At 41.7% G+C, this 18003-nt stretch overlaps 1 protein-coding gene across 2 annotated transcripts in view; it reads left to right on the top strand.

Annotated features, from left to right (window-relative positions):
• Positions 1 to 18003, top strand: part of WDFY2 (WD repeat and FYVE domain containing 2) — a 198635-nt gene that overhangs the window by 154533 nt on the left and 26099 nt on the right. Inside the window, exons 7-8 of one of the 2 annotated variants that reach the window (XM_030921873.1) lie at positions 5187 to 5299; positions 16514 to 16640. In XM_030921873.1, the coding sequence (XP_030777733.1) occupies positions 5187 to 5299; positions 16514 to 16640 (240 nt within the window). The remainder of the gene's footprint in view (positions 1 to 5186; positions 5300 to 16513; positions 16641 to 18003) is intronic. The other variant, XM_030921875.1, reaches the window with a different exon arrangement.

The following is an 18003-nucleotide window of genomic DNA, read 5'->3' as shown; positions in this document are numbered from 1 at the left end:
GTAACCTGACCTTTCTCTCTGGCTGCCCTTAAGATTTTTTCCTTCATTTCAACTTTGGTGAATCTGGCAATTATGTGTCTTGGAGTCGCTCTTCTGGAGGAGTATCTTTGTGGCGTTCTGTGTATTTCCTGAATTTGAATGTTGGCCTGCCCTACTAGGTTGGGGAAGTTCTCCTGGATGATTTCCTGAAGAGTGTTTTCCAACTTGGTTCCATTTTCCCCCTCACTTTCAGGCACCCCAATCAGACGTAGATTTGGTCTTTTTACGTAATCCCATACTTATTGCAGGCTTTGCTCATTTCTTTTTCTTCTTTTTTCTTTTGGTTTCTCTTCTCGCTTCATTTCATTCATTTGATCTTCAATCGCTGATACTCTTTCTTCCAGTTGATCGAGTCGGTTACTGAAGCTTGTGCATTTGTCACGTATTTCTCGTGTCATGGTTTTCATCTCTGTCATTTCGTTTATAATCTTCTCTGCATTAATTAGTCTAGCTGTCAATTCTTCCACTCTTTTTTCAAGATTTTTAGTTTCTTTGCGCTGGGTACGTAATTCCTCCTTTAGCTCTGATAAGTTTGATGGACTGAAGCCTTCTTCTCTCCTCTCGTCCAAGTCATTCTCTGACCAGCTTTGATCCGTTGCTGGCGATGGGCTGCGCTCCTTTGCAGGGGGAGATGCGCTCTTATTTTTTGAATTTCCAGCTTTTCTGCCCTGCTTCTTCCCCATCTTTGTGGTTTTATCTGTCTCTGGTCTTTGATGGTGGTGACGTACTGATGGGGTTTTGGTATAGGTGTCCTTCCTGTTTGATAGTTTTCCTTCTGACAGTCAGAAGGACTGTCTGTTGGTCTGTTGGAGATTGCTTGAGGTCCACTCCAGACCCTGTTTGCCTGGGTATCAGCAGCAGAGGTTGCCGAAGATAGAATATTGCTGAACAGCGAGTGTACCTGTCTGATTCTTCCTTTGGAAGTTTCCTCTCAGGGGTGTACTCCACCCTGTGAGGTGTGGGGTGTCAGACTGCCCCTAGTGGGGGATTTCTCCCAGCTAGGCTACTCAGGGGTCAGGGACCCACCTGAGCAGGCAGTCTGTCCGTTCTCAGATCTCAACCTCCACGTTGGGAGATCCACGGCTCTCCCCAAAGCTGTCAGATAGAGTCGTTCGCGTCTGCACCGGCTCCAGCTACTTCCCCTGTTGGTCTTCAGCTGTGTGCTGTCCCCAGAGGTGGAGACTACAGAGACAGGTAGGCTTCCTTGAGCTGCTGTGAGCTCCACCCAGTTCGAGCTTCCCAGCGGCTTTGTTTACCTAGTTAAGCCTCAGCAATGGCGGGCGCCCCTCCCCCAGCCTCGCTGCTGCCTTGCGGATAGATCGCGGCAGACTGCTGTGTTAGCAGTGAGGGAGGCTTCGTGGGCGTGGGACCCCCCCCCCGGCCAGGTGTGGGATATATTCTCCTGGTGTGCCTGTTATTTGGTTACCCTGAAATACAATTATTATAGGAAAAGCAAGATAAATTCTTATATCTTTCTTTTTAGTCCTTATTTTCAGAGTACAAATTTGGTGCCCTGGTTACCTTTAATAGGAATCTTTTTTTTTTTTTCTTTTTGAGCACTATTACGAAATCTTACATTGGTTGGTTGTTTTTAAATAATATGTTCAGTATATTTCAATAAACTGCCATCTTTTTATTTTATGTTCAAATTATTCTATCTTTGGCCAGTAACAGCTCCATTAAATGTGCTCCAATGTCTTTTTTAAAATTTTTTTTTTTTTTGAGATGGAGTTTCACTGTTGTCGTCCAGGCTGGAGTGCAATGGCACGATCTCAGCTCACTGCAACCTCTGCCTCCTGGATCAAGCGATTCTCCTGCCTCAGCCTCCCAAGTGGCTGGAATTACAGGCGCCGACCACCACGCCCAGCTAAGTTTTTGTTTTTTTAGGAGAGACGGGGTTTCACTATGTTGGCCAGGCTGATCTTGAACTCCTGACCTCATGATCTGTCCACCTTGGCCTCCCAAAGTGCTGGGATTACAGGCATGAGCCATTGCACCCAGCCCAATTTTTATTTTTTAAAGACTATTTTTTAGAGCAATTTTAGGTTCACAGCAAAATTGAGCAGAAAGTATAGAGATTGCCTATGTGCCTCATGAGCTCAACATGCATGGCCTCCTCATTACCAGTGTCCCCCACTAGAGTAGTACGCTTGTTACAATCAGTGAACCTACACTGGCACGTCATTATCACCCGAAGTCCATAGTTTAGGGTTCACTCTTGGTGTTGTACGTTCTATGGATTTGGACAAATATATAAAGACATGCCACAATTACAATGGTAATTGTAGCATCATATGGAATAGTTTCACTGCTCTAAATAGCCTCTGTACTCTACCTGTTCATCCCTTACCACCGTGTCTGAAATAAGCCCACTTAGCCTTGGGTAGCTTCCTTGCCTTCTGACTCAGCATGTCTCAAGTTCATCTTGTACTTTTCCTGTCCCAATCCTGGAATCAGCCATTTTTTTTAGTGAGGAACAATATTCAGAGATAGCTGAGAAGTATATATAAATGTGTGTGTATTTTTTAAAAGAGAATAAATCATCAGTTCATATAATATTTCTTATTCAAATTTAACATTACAGGATTTTTACTTTTTGGTTTTTGTACTTGATTCTTTTATCTGAGGCTGAAAATCTTGGCTGTTAAAACACTGGCGTAGTTCCTCATTTGCTTTATCCTATGTTTTATTTAAATGGTTCCAAAATAATGAGCAATACTAAATAACAATAAGACGACTGAATGAGATTTTAGATTTCTTTGCAACTCTCTTTGTCCTTAGAATATATTCTACCAGTGATGGAGGTGAGACTTCCCCCTTGTCATAGTTCCCATTTTGGAATCCTGTAATATTTTTACATATTAAAAAATACATAAAATTTTTGCTCAGGCATGGTGGCTCACATCTGTAATCCCAGCACTTTGGGAGGCCAAGGTGGAAGGATTACTTGAGCCTAGGAGTTTGAGACCAGCCTGGACAACAAAGTGAGACACTGAAACATTGAAAATGTTGTGTTTTAAAGGCACTTGAAATCGTTCTAATTATGTGATTATGTCACCAATTTGATAGTTAGGTTCATTCATTTTACTTTGTTTTCAATTTGGGGGATTTTAAAAAAATATATTTGAGATATATATTACGTATATTTTTTTTTTCTTTTTTTTTTTTTTTTAAGACAGGGTCTCACTGTGTCACCCAAGCTGGAGTGTAGTGGCTTGAACATGGCTGACTGCAGCTTCGACTTCGTGGACTCAAGCAATCCTCCTGTCTCAGCCTCCCATGTAGCTAGAATCACAGGCATGTGCCACCATGCCCAGCTAATTATTTTAGTTTTTGTAGAGGTGAGGTCTCACTTTGTTGCCCAGGCTGGTCTCAAATTCCTGGGCTCAAGTGATCCTCCCTTCTTGGCCTCCCAAAGTGGCTCCCATGAGTCACTGTGCCTGGCCACAAATTTTATGTACCTTTTAATATGTAAAAATATTACAAAATTCTAAAATAGGAGCTATGACAGGGGAGAAGTCTCATTCCCATCACTGTCCCCTCACCTTGCCACTTTTGTTAGATCTTAATCCTTGTAGTGCTTCCCTTTCTAAATATGAGTGCATATATGCAAATGCACACACATACATACATACACTTTTGTATTTCTCTCCGTTTCTTACACAAAGGTAGTATAGCTTATAAACTCTGATATGCCTTGGCTGCCCCCCCACACACACACTTGATAGTATATCCTGGTGTTTGTGTATACAGATCTCCATTTTTCCCCCAGCTGCATAATATTCTATTGTGTGGATGTAGCATAGTTAATTCAGTAAGTCCCCTGTTGATAGACGTTTGGGTTATTTTCAAACTTTAGCTATTAAAATAACATGGAGTGACTAGCCTTGGGCATGTGTCATTTTGTATTTTTGCCTGTGTATCTCTGGGTAGATCTTTAGAAATAGGGTTGCTAGGCTTTGTCAACCAGAGAAGCTTGTTAGAGACTCCATGCCTAGGGCTTTTACTGGTCATGTAGGCAGGTCTGCCTGGGACATTCCAAAATTCCAGATTCCCAGAGGGAAAGCAGGTATTCAGTGTAAGCTACAATGTTTGAACAGTTAAGGCACAGTGAACCACTCTTATCAGTTAATGGTGGGAACCTTCCCAAAATCCAGATCCCCAGACACTATGCCAACTTCATAAGCTGGCTTTCAGAGGATCACAGTCAGAGCTGCTGTGTTAACTCTTTTTGCACAGCACCATTTTGATTTATTCTTGAACTGTCTATTAATAGCTCCATTCAAATTTTGCCCATTTTTCTATTAGGTTTGGGATCTTTTTCTTCTTGATTGCTCTTTTTATATTAGAGATTTGGGCCCTTTGTGACATAAATTGCAAATATTTTTTTCCAGTTTATCTTTTGGCTTTGCTCATAATATTTGTTGTGTTTTTGAGTCATAGCTTTTCCCACTCCAAGGTTACAAAGAAACTTTCCTATCTAAAGCTTATGTTTTCATTTTCTACATTTAGATCCCTAATTCATTTGGAATCTGTCCTGATATACATTGTGAAATACAGATTCTATTTTCTTTTTCCAAATGGCTATCCAGTTTGTGCCAACATCATTTTTTTAAATTCATCTTTTCCTTATTCATTTGTAAAGCTACCTTCATCAGACATTTACTAAATTTCAGTGTGCTTTTGGGTTTATTTCTCAACTTTGTATTCTGTTCTGTTAGGCTGTTTATGCACCAATACCACACTTTTAATTAAAGAAACTTGATAACATTTTTAAATATCTGGTAGGGCTAACCTCCCTATCACATACCATATTGTTCTTATTTTCAGAGTATTCTTGGCTCTTTTTGCTTATTTATTTTTCCATATGAACACTTCTAGCTGTAGAAAACAACGTGTTGATATTTTTAAAAATATATAGATTTATGTTATTAATTTAGGAGCAAGAAGTGACGTTTTTAAGTCTTACTGTCCAATAATACAGTATGTCCTTCATTTGGTTAAGTTCACTTTTGTGTCGTTCAGCACTGTCTTCAAGTTTTCCTCAGATGGGATTTGCGTATTTCTTATTACATTTATGCCCTGTTTCTTCATTGTAAATTCCCCCATTTAATTTTGAGAAACAATCCTTAATGCTTACATGATAGATTTGATGTTGAAACCCGGCATGTGTTTATTGGTGACCACTCAGGCCAAGTAACAATCCTCAAACTGGAGCAAGAAAACTGCACCCTGGTCACAACATTCAGAGGACACACAGGTAGGATTAACAGCAAAATCATCATGTGCTGATAGCACAGTGAGATATCGCCTGCTGCATCTCCTGATGTTCAGATATGTTTTCAAAGTGGCAAAGTACAATCAATGCTTGTGCAGAGATACACATGATATGCTTAACTGATTTCAAAATGGTTCAGTAAAATATAACGTCAAACATTTTTCTGTATAATCCAAACAAAGGAGAAACCAATCTATTTTGAAAATGTTGATAATTTGGTTCTCTGTCATATTGCACCAGAGAAAGCCAATGTTGGCATACATTAATGAGGCATTGTTTGAGAGCATGTGGCCTCAGACGGCTCAAACCCCAGAACGCCAAAAAGACAGCTGCCTTGGTCTGACCTTGCCTTTCCTGGAGTTAGAAGATGGTGTACAAGAAAGATTCCCACTTCCAAGTCAAATGAAAAGACAGATATATTCTTCATGAGTAGCTAGACTTTGTGAAAAGGCTCAAGTTCCTCTCCAACTTTCCTTCCTTCATATCCTTCTCAGGTTAAAACCTAAGGTCCCCTTTATGTTATTGCTCTGCTCAGGGTCATTTAAGCAAGGTAGTATAAAATATTCATGCTTAGCCTTTGAAAGACTTGATAAATGATGATGATTAATTTTTTACTAGTAGTTTTAACATGTACTATTGACTGTAGAACATATCGACCCTAGAAAATGAGTCATTGCCAGTTTTCATGGTTCTTAAAGGGCCTTTCCGTTTTCTACCAGCTACCAACCCATGATTTTGTGTAAAACGAGATAATACTGAGTTTAGATGTCGATAAGAAAAAAAGCAGGGGAAGAGGATATAAAATTGGATAATACCTAGATCATAAGGGGCTTCCTAAAGGGAAAAAATGGAATGGTAGAATAAGAAACATACAGTAAGGAGAAAATTGAATACAAGGAAGAAGATTCATAAAAGATCATCTGAATTATTTATGCCTTTGGGAGGAAGAACACATGGAAATATCCCCTATGGATAGGACCCTGGTCTTCCCTGACTGAATTTCTTTTTTAGCCACTTACACCCTCACCTACACTTTGGCCAAGACTGGGCCTGGGGTTCTGTGGGGGACCCAGAACTGTCCCACCTCAGAAGTCTTAAACTTCTGTGCTTCACGCAGACTTCAGCCTCCTCATCCTCCAATTCCCTACACCCTTTCTTCATTCCACTTACTGTTTCCCCTTGTGGCGCATTCCAGCCTGTGGTCCCACCATTTTTCCAGCATCTCAGCCCCTGCATCACCTTTCCTCCCAGCGGTGCATCGCTTCACCGATGCCTTCCCAGCATTCTCAGTTCTGTGAATGTAAATATTCTGCCTTCTTGGCAAGCCTGTCTGATTCAGACTAACTCTCCACCTTTTCTTGTTGTGCAGCCAGCTGCTGGGTCTACAGTAGTCACACTGCCTTGAGGTTTAGACCATCATTACCATTGCACACTCAGGATTTCCTGTGTAGACTTATGAAGTTGCCTAATAATCCCTCTCCCTGTCCTCAGTTCGCTCCTTCTTCCAGGCCCCTAAACAGAGACCTTCACCATCCTTCCCAAGCCCCCATCCCCATCTCATTCCTTGCCTCTTCCTTCAAAAGCTATCAGATAAAAGCTTTAAAAAAAAAAAAAAAAAAGTATTTCTTGCCCACTGTATATCCCCCCCGACCCCAACAAACAAACTTTTTCTCTCTCCGCTTCTCCTCTTCTCAGTGCAGGAGAGCTGCCTTCCTCTGGCCCATTCGTCTCTTCTCAGTGCAGGAGAGCTGCTTTCCTCTGGCCCCAAGCTATTCGTGGGGTCTCCACACCAAAATGGATTGCCTTAGTTTCTCTTTTGACTAACTCTTCTCAATTTATTAACATGCTTATGTTTTTTGCCTCTGGTAGAAAAACAAACCAACACCCTCTCAATCCCATGACTTATAGCAAGTTCCTCCTTATTCTCTTAATAGCAATGCTTTAAAAATTGTGGTGAAACGTATAAAACATAAAATTTACCACTTTAACCATTTTTAAATGTGCTGTTCAATGACATTAACTACATTCACACTGTTGTGCAATCATCAACACCATCCATCACAGAACCTTTTCCATCTTGTGAAACTGAAACTCTGTTCCCTTGGACATTAACTCCCCATCCTCTCCCCCTACCCTCCCAGTCCCTGGAAACTGTTACTCTGCTTTCTGTTTCTATGAATTTGACTAGTCTAGGTGACTCATAAGAGTGGAATCATGCAGTATTTGTCCTTTTGTGACTGGTTTATTTCACTCAGCATAATGTCCTCAAGGTTCATCCAAGTTGTAGCAAACAACTGTGTTTCTTAGAAGAATATAATTTTCCCAGCTGCTTCGCATTTTTCACTTCCAATTTGCCTTCCAGCTCCCTACAATCTGGTTTGTCGTTATTATGCCACTGAAACTGCTGTCCCTGAGGTGACCAGTGGCCTGCTGGGACACGTTGTAAACCTTGTCGTACTTAACTTTTCAGCAGCATTTTACATTGTGGCCATTCCTTCTGGCTGTAACTGCCTTCCTTTGGCTTTTCTTCTATGATGCTGCTGGCTTTCTCGAGCTCCACTGTGGTCGGTTGTGTCCCCAGGATCTTCCCTGGATCCTCTTCTCTTTATGCTCTGTGCTGTCCCTTGTCATCTCAGCCATTCCTCCCAGTCACAGAGTAAAATTGTGATTATCCTCAAATTCTTCACAACCCAGTGAGAGACAAAAACTAAAGCACAGTTCTAGTGCGTGGTGGCAGGGCTGGTGGGAGCGAGCACTTTGCGCTTCTGGGAACACAGAAGGGCAGCCCACTCGAAGGAGGTGGAGGCGGTTAGGAACGGCCTCCTCAGGAGTCTGCCTGACCTCAGATCTTTGGGGATGAGTAAGTATTGAGTTCATGGAAAACAACTGAGAAGAGCATCTCAGGCAGAGAAAACCAGCGTGTTCAAGGCAAGGAGATGTGCAAGAGCATGGCTCTCTTGAGAACTGCTAGTCACTCTTTTTTGGCGGAAACACTGGGTATGAGGGAGGGAGAGGGGAGGTCGGGGTGGAGGGGCAGCCAGAAAGCAAGAGTCACTTTCCATCACTGAGACCGTGCTGGACATTATCCTGATGTCACTGAGAGACCATTAAAGAGTTTGAAGCAAAGAAGGTAACCTGATTGGATTTTAAAAGGTTGTCTGGCAGTAGAGAGTGGAATTGGAAAGCTAGTAGGGAACTGTCCCTTGAGAGGGGACTGTGACAGTGGGAAAACACGGAGTGGGTGGATTCAAGGTAGAATTCAGAGGTGCATTCCGCAGGCCTGGTGATGGACCTGATGGTTCCCAGGTTCACTTTAGGCAGAGGTGGCTTTCAGCCTGACCTCTTGACTCTTCAGTAATCAGGCACGCACCCACTCGTGGTATGGTGGCTGATAGGAGCCCCCTGAGTGTTGTACTGTTGCCTCCATCAGAAAAGGACAGTAGCGGCTTCTAAGCACTCTTGTCAGCCACATGTGGTTCAAGGGTCCCATGTTTTGCAGGCTTGTTCTGATATGAAATATGACCTTGGCATTGTGTCTTATCTTTCCTAAAGAGTTTAAAGCATTTTCACTTTATTTTTATCAAGAAATATATTTGAGAAAAACAGGAAATGGCCCAGGAAGGTCACTAGCTAACAGGAAGGCAAATGTAGCAGGTCAGATGGTTACCTTATTGTTCCTAAACAGTGGTATCTGCCCATCACTAATGTGGCTGCAATACAGCTCATTCCTGTAAAGCTAGAGTGAGGACCTGTAAGAGAGTCCATGGTGATTTAGACATATTGTTGAGCTCTTCCTAAGTGGTAGGCCCATTCTGGGCCCTGGGAGGTCCCAAACACAGCAAGTCTCATTTCTGGGAAAGAGATTTTTGTAAGGACAAAATGAACACCCTAAAGTTAATCCAGTTCCATTAAAGGGCAGCTTTGGAGGTCCCATCACTCCAGATCCAAACTCAGAAGCAGACAGGTCTTCAGTATGTGTCCAGAGTCATAGCCCTTCACCCCATCATTCTCTCTTACAGTACAGAAGGTCATACAAAAATGTGGGTTAATGAGGGAATCGACCTAGTAGTCATGCCCAGAGGCCAAAGCATAACATTTTTCTAATCTCTAGGGATTTAGGAAACTAGTTTTATGTTCTTATGCTCCCTCTACTGGTTTTCTTTCTGGAGCTAAATGCCAAATATCATAGTTCTTTGCTATTTCTGCAGAAAGTAGAATGTATTTCTATGAAAAAGTCAAAAACTGACTTAAACAGAGGAGTTGCTTTTGTTTTTCTTGTTTTGTTTTTTTTTTTTTTTTTTTTTTTTTTAAGACAGAATCTCGCTCTGTCGTCCAAGCTGTAGTGCAGTGGCGTGATCTTGGCTCACTGCAACCTCCATCTTCCAGGTTCAAGCAATTCTCCTGCCTCAGCCTCCCGAGTAGCTGGGACTACAGGTGCCCGCCATCATGGCCGGCTAATTTTTGTATTTTTAGTAGAGGCAGGGTTTTACCATGTTGACCAGGCTGGTCTTAAACTCCTGACCTCAAATGATCCACCTTCGTCAGCCTCCGAGAGTATTGGGATTACAGGCATGAGCCACCGCACCTGGGCAAAAATCATATTTTGACCACTGAAATTAATAGTGTTAATACAATCTTTTTTTCTTTTATTTCTAAGAAGTTATTTTATTAGCATGAACATATTTGAAACAGGAGGGCTTGAATGTAAATCTGCCAAAGCAAACTAATTAATGAATAATTAAATGCAGACTTGTTCATGAGCTGTTAGGGGAATCATTGAAGGGAACAGTGTAACTATAACAAAAAAAAACTAAACAGACTAAGAAAGTCACAGTTCAATGTAAAGATGCAAGTTCATGTAATTTAGAACTTCAATTTTTGTTTATAGTGGAGACTCACACAGATCCAGTGTATATAAAATGCAGATCAAGAGATGTGAATTGTCATCCATAGTCAGTCATCCACTCTCTCTATATATGATGGTGCCAGGATATGTGGGTGAATAAAACAAGCATAATCTTTGCCCTTGTCCATCTTCCAGCCAGCATGAAATGCATGCATTAGACCAATAGTTACAGAGAATTCATCCAAACATTATGAGTAGCAGGTGCTGTGGAGCCATGACGCGCACAGAGGCTTCTTTAGAAGCAGATAACAGAAGGTCCTCTCCTCTTGCAGATAATTAAAGGGAGGCTTCCCAAAGAAGTGTTTTGTTTTTGTTTTTGTTTTTGTTTTTTTGAGACAGTCTGGCTTTGTCACCCAGGATGGAGTGTAGTGGCACGATCTCAGCTCACTGCAACCTCCATCTCTTGGGCTTAAGCAATTTTCCTGCCTCAGCCCCCTGAGTAGCTGGGATTACAGGTGCATGCCTCCACACCCATCTAATTTTTTTATTTTTAGTAAAGATGGTGTTTCACTATGTTGGTCAGGCTGGTCTTGAACTCCTGACTTCAGGTGATTCGCCCACCTCAGCCTCCCAAAGTGCTGGGATTACAGGCGTGAGCCACCGTGCCCAGCCAGAAGGTGTTTAAAGGAGAAAAAGGAGTTATGTAGGTGGTAGGAACATTCCAGACCCGGTGGGAACATTCCAGACCCGGAACAGCAGCCTAGAGTGGGAAAATGTTAGCAACCACCCAGAGGCAGGTGACCTTACAAGTAGTGGTAGGAGCTTCAGGCATTATTCTCAGGTGGGAAACCAGTGATGAAGTTTAAAGAGAGTAGTGACATGGTTTGCATTTTAAAAAGCCACTGTGGCAGCAGTAGGTGGTAGATTGACTGGGAACAGAATGGATGGAGGGAGACTGTTTAGGAGGCTACTGCTGGAGACTACTGCTAGAGACCCTCAGAATGCTGACTTTGTTTGGACTGGGGGACAGCAGTGTGTGTGGAGACAAGTGGAGGAGGTTTAAGATCTGTTTGGAGAGCAGGGGTCAGCAGCATTTGGTAACTAGGGTAGCAGTGACTCCCAAGGCTTCTGTGTGGAGCATGTATTGACTGGTGATGGCAGTTCCTGAAACCTGGAGCACTGCTGGGAGAGCAGGTCTGGGAGAGAATAGCACTGTGCTTGAACTGAATGGTCCCTGGGGTGGCAGCAAAGAGACAGCTGGCTGAAGAGTTACGGATCTCAGGAAGAAGGTGTAGTCTAGAGATGGAGGGTATTTAGCTTGACAAAAACGCTTGTCACTTCACCCTAGAGCAAAATGGAGCAATCAAAAGATCAGATATTGTATTCAACAGGCTCTTAGTCTCCTTTAGCCTCATGTTGGCCTGCACATATTACCCTTGAGGGTGTGGTGTGACACTCCCTCTGCTGAGTTACCAGATCACACTCTGGGAAAGACAGATCCAGCAGTTTCCAACCCTGATTTTGTAACACTTCACGTGATCATTCACTTTTGCAAGGTATGTGGTAAAAGTCTCAAAAAAATTAGTTCCCTAAGCATTTTGGTAATATATATTAAATTTCTAAAAATATTTATACTCTCAGATTCATTTCTATGTTTGAGATTCTCTTCTAACTAATTGAAAATGTGAACAAAGTTGTGTGTGTAAAAATGTTCATCTTGGAAAAATTTATACTTAAAAGTTGAGAAAAATCTAAAAATAGTTTAAATAAGATATATACGTGGGAGATATTAGCCAGCCACTAACAGTTATATTTATGAGAGTATATAATAGTATACATTGTATAGTTATGAAAACTTTTAGAAGTATTTTGGCAATTTTTTATTTTGATAAAATACATATAACCTGAACTTTACCGTTTCAACCTTCTAAGTGTACAAGTAATGCACAAGTCATTGACATAAAGTACATTCACAGTGTTGTATAGCCATCACCACTATCCATTTCCAGAACTTTTTCATCATCCTTAATAGAAGACCTGTGCCCACTAAAGAATAACTAGAAAACTTTATTTTTAGGAATTTAACCATTTTAATTTAAAAATTATTCTGTAGGTCATATTAGGGAGATCAAAGGAAGGGAGAAGCATAAAATGAAATGCTGAAAGGGACCAGAAAGATGGATTAACTTGAAATGAAGTCAAATGAAATGGAAGAAATGCTTTTTGTCATTTAAAATAGAAACACTGGAAAACCACAAGCATTGAAGCCCTGGGCTCTGCCCCCAGTGTGGGTTGGGGTATGAGGTGGGTGTCTGCACTGCCTGGAATGCAGGCTGGCTGAAGGTGGTTGACTTCCTCTGCTGCCAGAAGTGTTAGGAGAAAGAACTATACAGTTCATCAGGAAGGCCTATGTACAGAGAGATGCAGGAAAAATTCCCTCAGAAGGGAGAGGCCATTTCCGTCAGCACCTCTCCCCACTGCATCTCTGATCCTTGGTGTCTTGCACAGCCTTCCCACCAGCCCCCATCCCAGGCTGTCCTGGCTGCCTCTTGCTTATTGTCCTCCTGTTCCTCTCTGTCATTCAGTGCAGCAGATCAGTTGAGTAAACATTTATTGAGCACCTCCTGCATACCAGTCACTGTGTGCTGTGCTGGAATACAAAGATACATAACCCAACTTATAATCCAACCAAGTTCAATATAGTGGGGTCTGTGTAACAATAGAGATATGCACAGAGACTGGAACCTCACCTGGATTGAAGGTGTTGGGAAGGCTTCCTGGAGGGAGAAAAAGTTACTTGGGTGATAAAAGGCAGGACAGGCATTCCAGACAGGGGAAGCAGTCACATATCCCGTAAGAGAGTGGCTCAACCAAACATAATGTGCATGCTCTTCTTGTTCTCAAAAGTAATCCATCATCTTACTGTTTTTTGGTGGGTAGAGTCTAAGTCTTATTTCATTGTGTCTGAGCCTAGCACAGTTCCTCCACATAGAAGAGGCTCAGTACATGCTTGTTGAACTGATTTGAAATGAATGCTGTGATTTATCATTTATGGGCCAACTTTCAAATGACCTCATTGTTAGGACATTTACATAGAGCAGGCATAGGACCCCAGAGTTATTTACCCCCTACACCATCCTAAACTTCTCCTTGTCTTGCAGCTTTTCCTTCTATCTCTTCCACTCTGGGCCCTGGGAGGGCCTGATGAATATACCCTGACTTGCTTTAACCACATTATCTATTCCCCTTCCTAATTACTCTGTGTTATCAAAAACTCTCCTTCCTAGCCCTGGCCCCTTCTGGCCTGATATAATGTGGCAAAGCTAGAGACTGGTCTTGTTTTTAAGACCTTAATTGATCTCATGATGGCTGGGATAGCATAGAATAAGCTGGTCAATGCCTTAAGGCTGACTCAACAAAGGACATTGTCACAGAGATTGTATAGATGAGGTCTCCTGTACTGTAATCATAGCTGACATTTGTTGAGTGGTGCTTCCCATGTGCTAGGCACTGTTTTGTGTGCTTATATATATTAACTCATTTAATCTCAACAACACTGTGGGTTAGGTACTGTTATCATCCCTGTTTTACAGATGAGACTTACGAGGCACATAAACATTAAATAACTTGCCCAAGGTCCTATACCTAATAAATATAGAGCTGGGATTTAAGACTAGATTCTGGTTCCAGAGCCTGTACACTTATAATACCATATCCAGACTTTCTCTTCTATCCCCATAAACCATCCTCATCCCATATTCCCAACAAAGAAGGCAGAGAGCTGGATCTTCATGGTGCAGTGTTTTTTGTTTTTCGTTTTTTTTGTTTTGAGATGGGAGTCTCACTCTGTTGTCCAGGCTGGAGTGCAGTGGCGTGATCTCGGCTTACCGCAACCTCTGCCTCCTGGGTTCAAGCAATTCTTCTGCCTCAGCCTCCCAAGGAGCTGGAACTACAGGCACGCACCACCACGTCTGGGTAATTTTTGTATTTTTAGTAGAGACGGGGTTTCATCATATTGGCCAGGCTGGTCTCAAACTCCTGACCTCGTGATCCGCCTGCCTCAGCCTCCCAAAGTGCTGGGATTACAGGCATGAGCTGCTGCACCCGGCCTCATGGTGCCGTGTTCTTAGATGTGTTCTTAGATGTGTAGGTGTATATTGGTCAGGGAAGTCTAAAGGTATCTGTCACCTGGGTCATGGTAAACCCTATTTCAATATTTCCATGTTGATTCTGACAGGATGAACAACGCTTACAATTAAGTCTTTTTAACTGAGTCTAGTAAACCTTTCTCATCATTATTTTTACCAGTGCCCACCATTATTAAATCTGATCATGATGCCTTAAAGAACCTGAGCTACCCATTTCACATGTTATATAGGAGAAATCAAACACTTGCCACTTTTCTCTTATCTGTCCCCCCGGTTGGAGTGGCTTAGTCAGTCAAGCAAGACCATCTCAGAGATTGTCCTTGACATGGATGTTCCATGACCGAAAGACGTGAGCAGTCGAACAGATGAAGGCATCACATTAACAATAGTAATCAGCCAGGCACATTCTTCCCATGCGCTAGGGACTGTTTTGTGTGCTTATATATTAACCCATTTAGTCTTAACTCATTTAACCTAATTAACCCATTTAATCTAATATTAACCCATTAATAGATGTCATATGCCTATTTAATCTGCCAAGAACAAAGCCAAGGGCATTTCTTTCATATTCTCACTCCTTCATTCAATCATTTGCCCATTTGTCCGGGCTTATTGAGTGCTTGCTGTAGGTAAGCCAGGCAGAATTCTAGGTTTTGGTGATCTCGTGGTGAACAAGCCACAGCTCCAGCCCTCCTAGAGCTTCTGTCCTACTGGGGCAGGAGACAATCAATTTAAAAAAAAAAACAATAAGCAGGAGAGTGACGCGTGTAGTCAAGGAAGGTGTTTCTGAGGAGGTGACCTTTAAGCAAGAACTTGTGTGAAGTGGAGAAAATGATCTTTATGTTTGCATTCGTCTGCTCCTTCATTCATTCAGCAGACAATACAGTTTAGTAGACAACACAGTGAGCGGCCTCGCTGTGTTTGGTTGCTGCTGTGGGGAATGTTGGTGGTCGGGGGTGAGGGCTGGGCTGCTTGTGGTGGCTAACCACATATGCACTGGGAGAAGCCATGTTTATTCTTACACGGGCAGGAGTGTATACCAGCAGCATAGGGTGCAGGTTTAGGAAAACACTAGGAAGCATAATCCAGAATAGTAGAGTTTGAGGTTCCCCCTCCCTTTTTGATCTTAAAAAAAAATCTTACTAAGAAGAGTCATATGACAAATAAGAAAATATTCTCCTGAAACAAATGTATGAGAGAAACTTCCCTGAAAGCTCTTAAAGTATAGCACTTCATTAGAACAAATGGATAATCTAAATAAGAAAAATATCAGATTCCAACAAATGAGAAGCTATTTTATGTTCTTTTCAGAATACAGTATTTTTTAGTAATGTAAAAAAATGAGTATTTCTGACATTCTTAAGTATTTGCAGGCTTTGTGCTCATCTTATGTGGAAAAAATTATTGTTGTTCTCAGTACATAAGGGGTTGATTTGCAAAGGGACTACCATAAAAAATCTATTATAATGTTTTATAGCCATACCACTAGAGTAATCCTAATAACCCACATCTGCACTGCACACTACAGTTTAGAGTGGTAGAGTGGTCCTATGTAATTGATCGAATTCTCACCACAACCCTATGAAGTAGGTAATGGCTGGGTTGATGTTATCATTCTTAGTAATAGTCCTAGTGGTCATGGTGTTACCATCATCTGCATTTTACAGTTGAGGAAACTGACATTTAAGAACATAAGTAGTTTTCCCGGAATCTGTAAATTAAAATTCCCAAAGAGCCAACATAATTTTAAATTCTGATAGTGTGGCCTAATTAAATCTGATATTCAAAAATCTAATTGAGCATTTGTAAACCCCATTTCCTTCTCATCTGTCGTTGTCAGGGGTGGGAGGTAGGCAGCAGTTAAGAAAATGTGGTTAATATTTCCAAACAGTGCAGTATTTTCCATACTTCTTAGAATTATGTCTCCCTTTTGAAGGTCAATTTATTGTCTTTTTTATTTTCTTTTGGTCTTTATAGTAATCGATTTTATGGTACATGAAATGTTGGTGAAAAATGCTTAATGGGTGGGAATTTCCTTGGAGCCAATTTTTTTCTCTTTGGGTACTTACTTGTTTGTTCTTTCCACAAGAATTTATTGTATGCCAGGAACTGCATTCGATCCTGTCTCCGCTGCATTGACATTTCTTTGGTGGGCAAGAATCTTACCTTGTGACTGACGTCTGGTTGTGTCTGTCCTCTCAGGTGGGGTGACCGCTCTCTGTTGGGACCCAGTCCAGCGGGTGTTATTCTCAGGCAGTTCAGATCACTCTGTCATCATGTGGGACATCGGTGGGAGAAAAGGAACAGCCATCGAACTCCAAGGACACAAGTAAGGCTGCTGGTGCTTTCATAAAGACTCTCAGCTGACAACTGGAACAAAGGAGTGCAGCTCAGTCTCTATGGCAGGATCTTAGCATGGGAAGGAACATGGCGGGAACACAAATACTGGCCACTTTGATTTATAACTGTGTAAAACTGTGTTTATATACTTATACCCCATTTTATTCCACAGAGCGTCTGAGAGTGCTTACAAAAACCATAAAATAAAGTAACGGCAGTGAATAAATAAAAGGTAAAAATTAGAACTGGGAAGAATATAGCAGTAAAAATTTGAGTGAGGAAAAAAAGAGCTTAAAAATACAAGCTGTGAAGGCTTAGAAAATTTATATAATTGAGTTCAAATGTGGCTTCAGGCTCCTTGGCAGCATACGGAAAAGAGAAGAGGTAAGATCCTTCACAGTACATTTTGTACTTGACCAAATATTTATTGAGTGCTTGCCTTGATTCATGTCAGGCTCTTCTTCCTTAAGGGATAGGTTTTAGGGGGCTGAGAGGAAGTACAGAGAAAGCCTTGCATTTCCTTGGAGCAGTTCTCAAACTTTGCTGGGCACAGAGAATCTCTGAGGAATTTGTGAAAAGATGTCTGGTCCCTGTCTGCTAAGATTCTGGTTGCCATCCAGAGCTGTGTGGATCTGTGCTTTGACAAGCTTCCCAGGCAACTCCCCAGTGATGACCCTCAGCCCACACCCTGAGACGCCCTGCTGTCCCTGGGGGCAAAGCCTAATCTTTTTTGCATAAAAGAATGTTAGATCTGCTTTACAACTCTAGTGCTCATCTGAATTGTTTTTTGCTTGTAAAGTTTTCAAAACGATCTTGAACAACCCTTGACAGCCATAAACAATTGTTTGTAATGCTCCTATGAATTAACCGTTTTAAGCAACATTAGCTTTTCCTGTAAATCTGCTTGGAAACCCTAGTTTTAAAATATTCTCCTAAATAGTTAAATCTAGTTTGGAATTGTTGGACATAAACTAATTAAATTTTGGAGGACCCATGTGCAAATAACTGTTTTAGTTTTAGAATTTAGTGTTAGAGAAATAGCTATTAAGCCCTTCTTTCTCATAGTGGAGAACAGAACAGCTGTCTGGGGTCACTCCTGGCTTGTGGGGCCACTCAGACCTTGTCATCAGTTCATTAGAGGAATCATTCCCTTATGTTTATCTTTATGACAAGAGAACACACATCTATGTCCTGTAGAAAGAGTTCACATCATCCATGTAAGAGAAGGAAAAAGGAAACCAGGGCCGGGTGTGGTGCTCACATCTGTAATCCCAGCACTTTGGGAGGCTGAGGCGGGTGGATCACGAGGTCAAGAGTTCAAGACCAGCCTGGCCAACATGGTGAAACCCTGT

Source organism: Rhinopithecus roxellana, chromosome 18, assembly GCF_007565055.1.
Source record: "Rhinopithecus roxellana isolate Shanxi Qingling chromosome 18, ASM756505v1, whole genome shotgun sequence".
Classification (NCBI taxonomy): domain Eukaryota; kingdom Metazoa; phylum Chordata; class Mammalia; order Primates; family Cercopithecidae; genus Rhinopithecus; species Rhinopithecus roxellana.
Note: the sequence above shows the minus strand (reverse complement) of the source record. Positions and strands in the feature narration are given on the sequence as shown.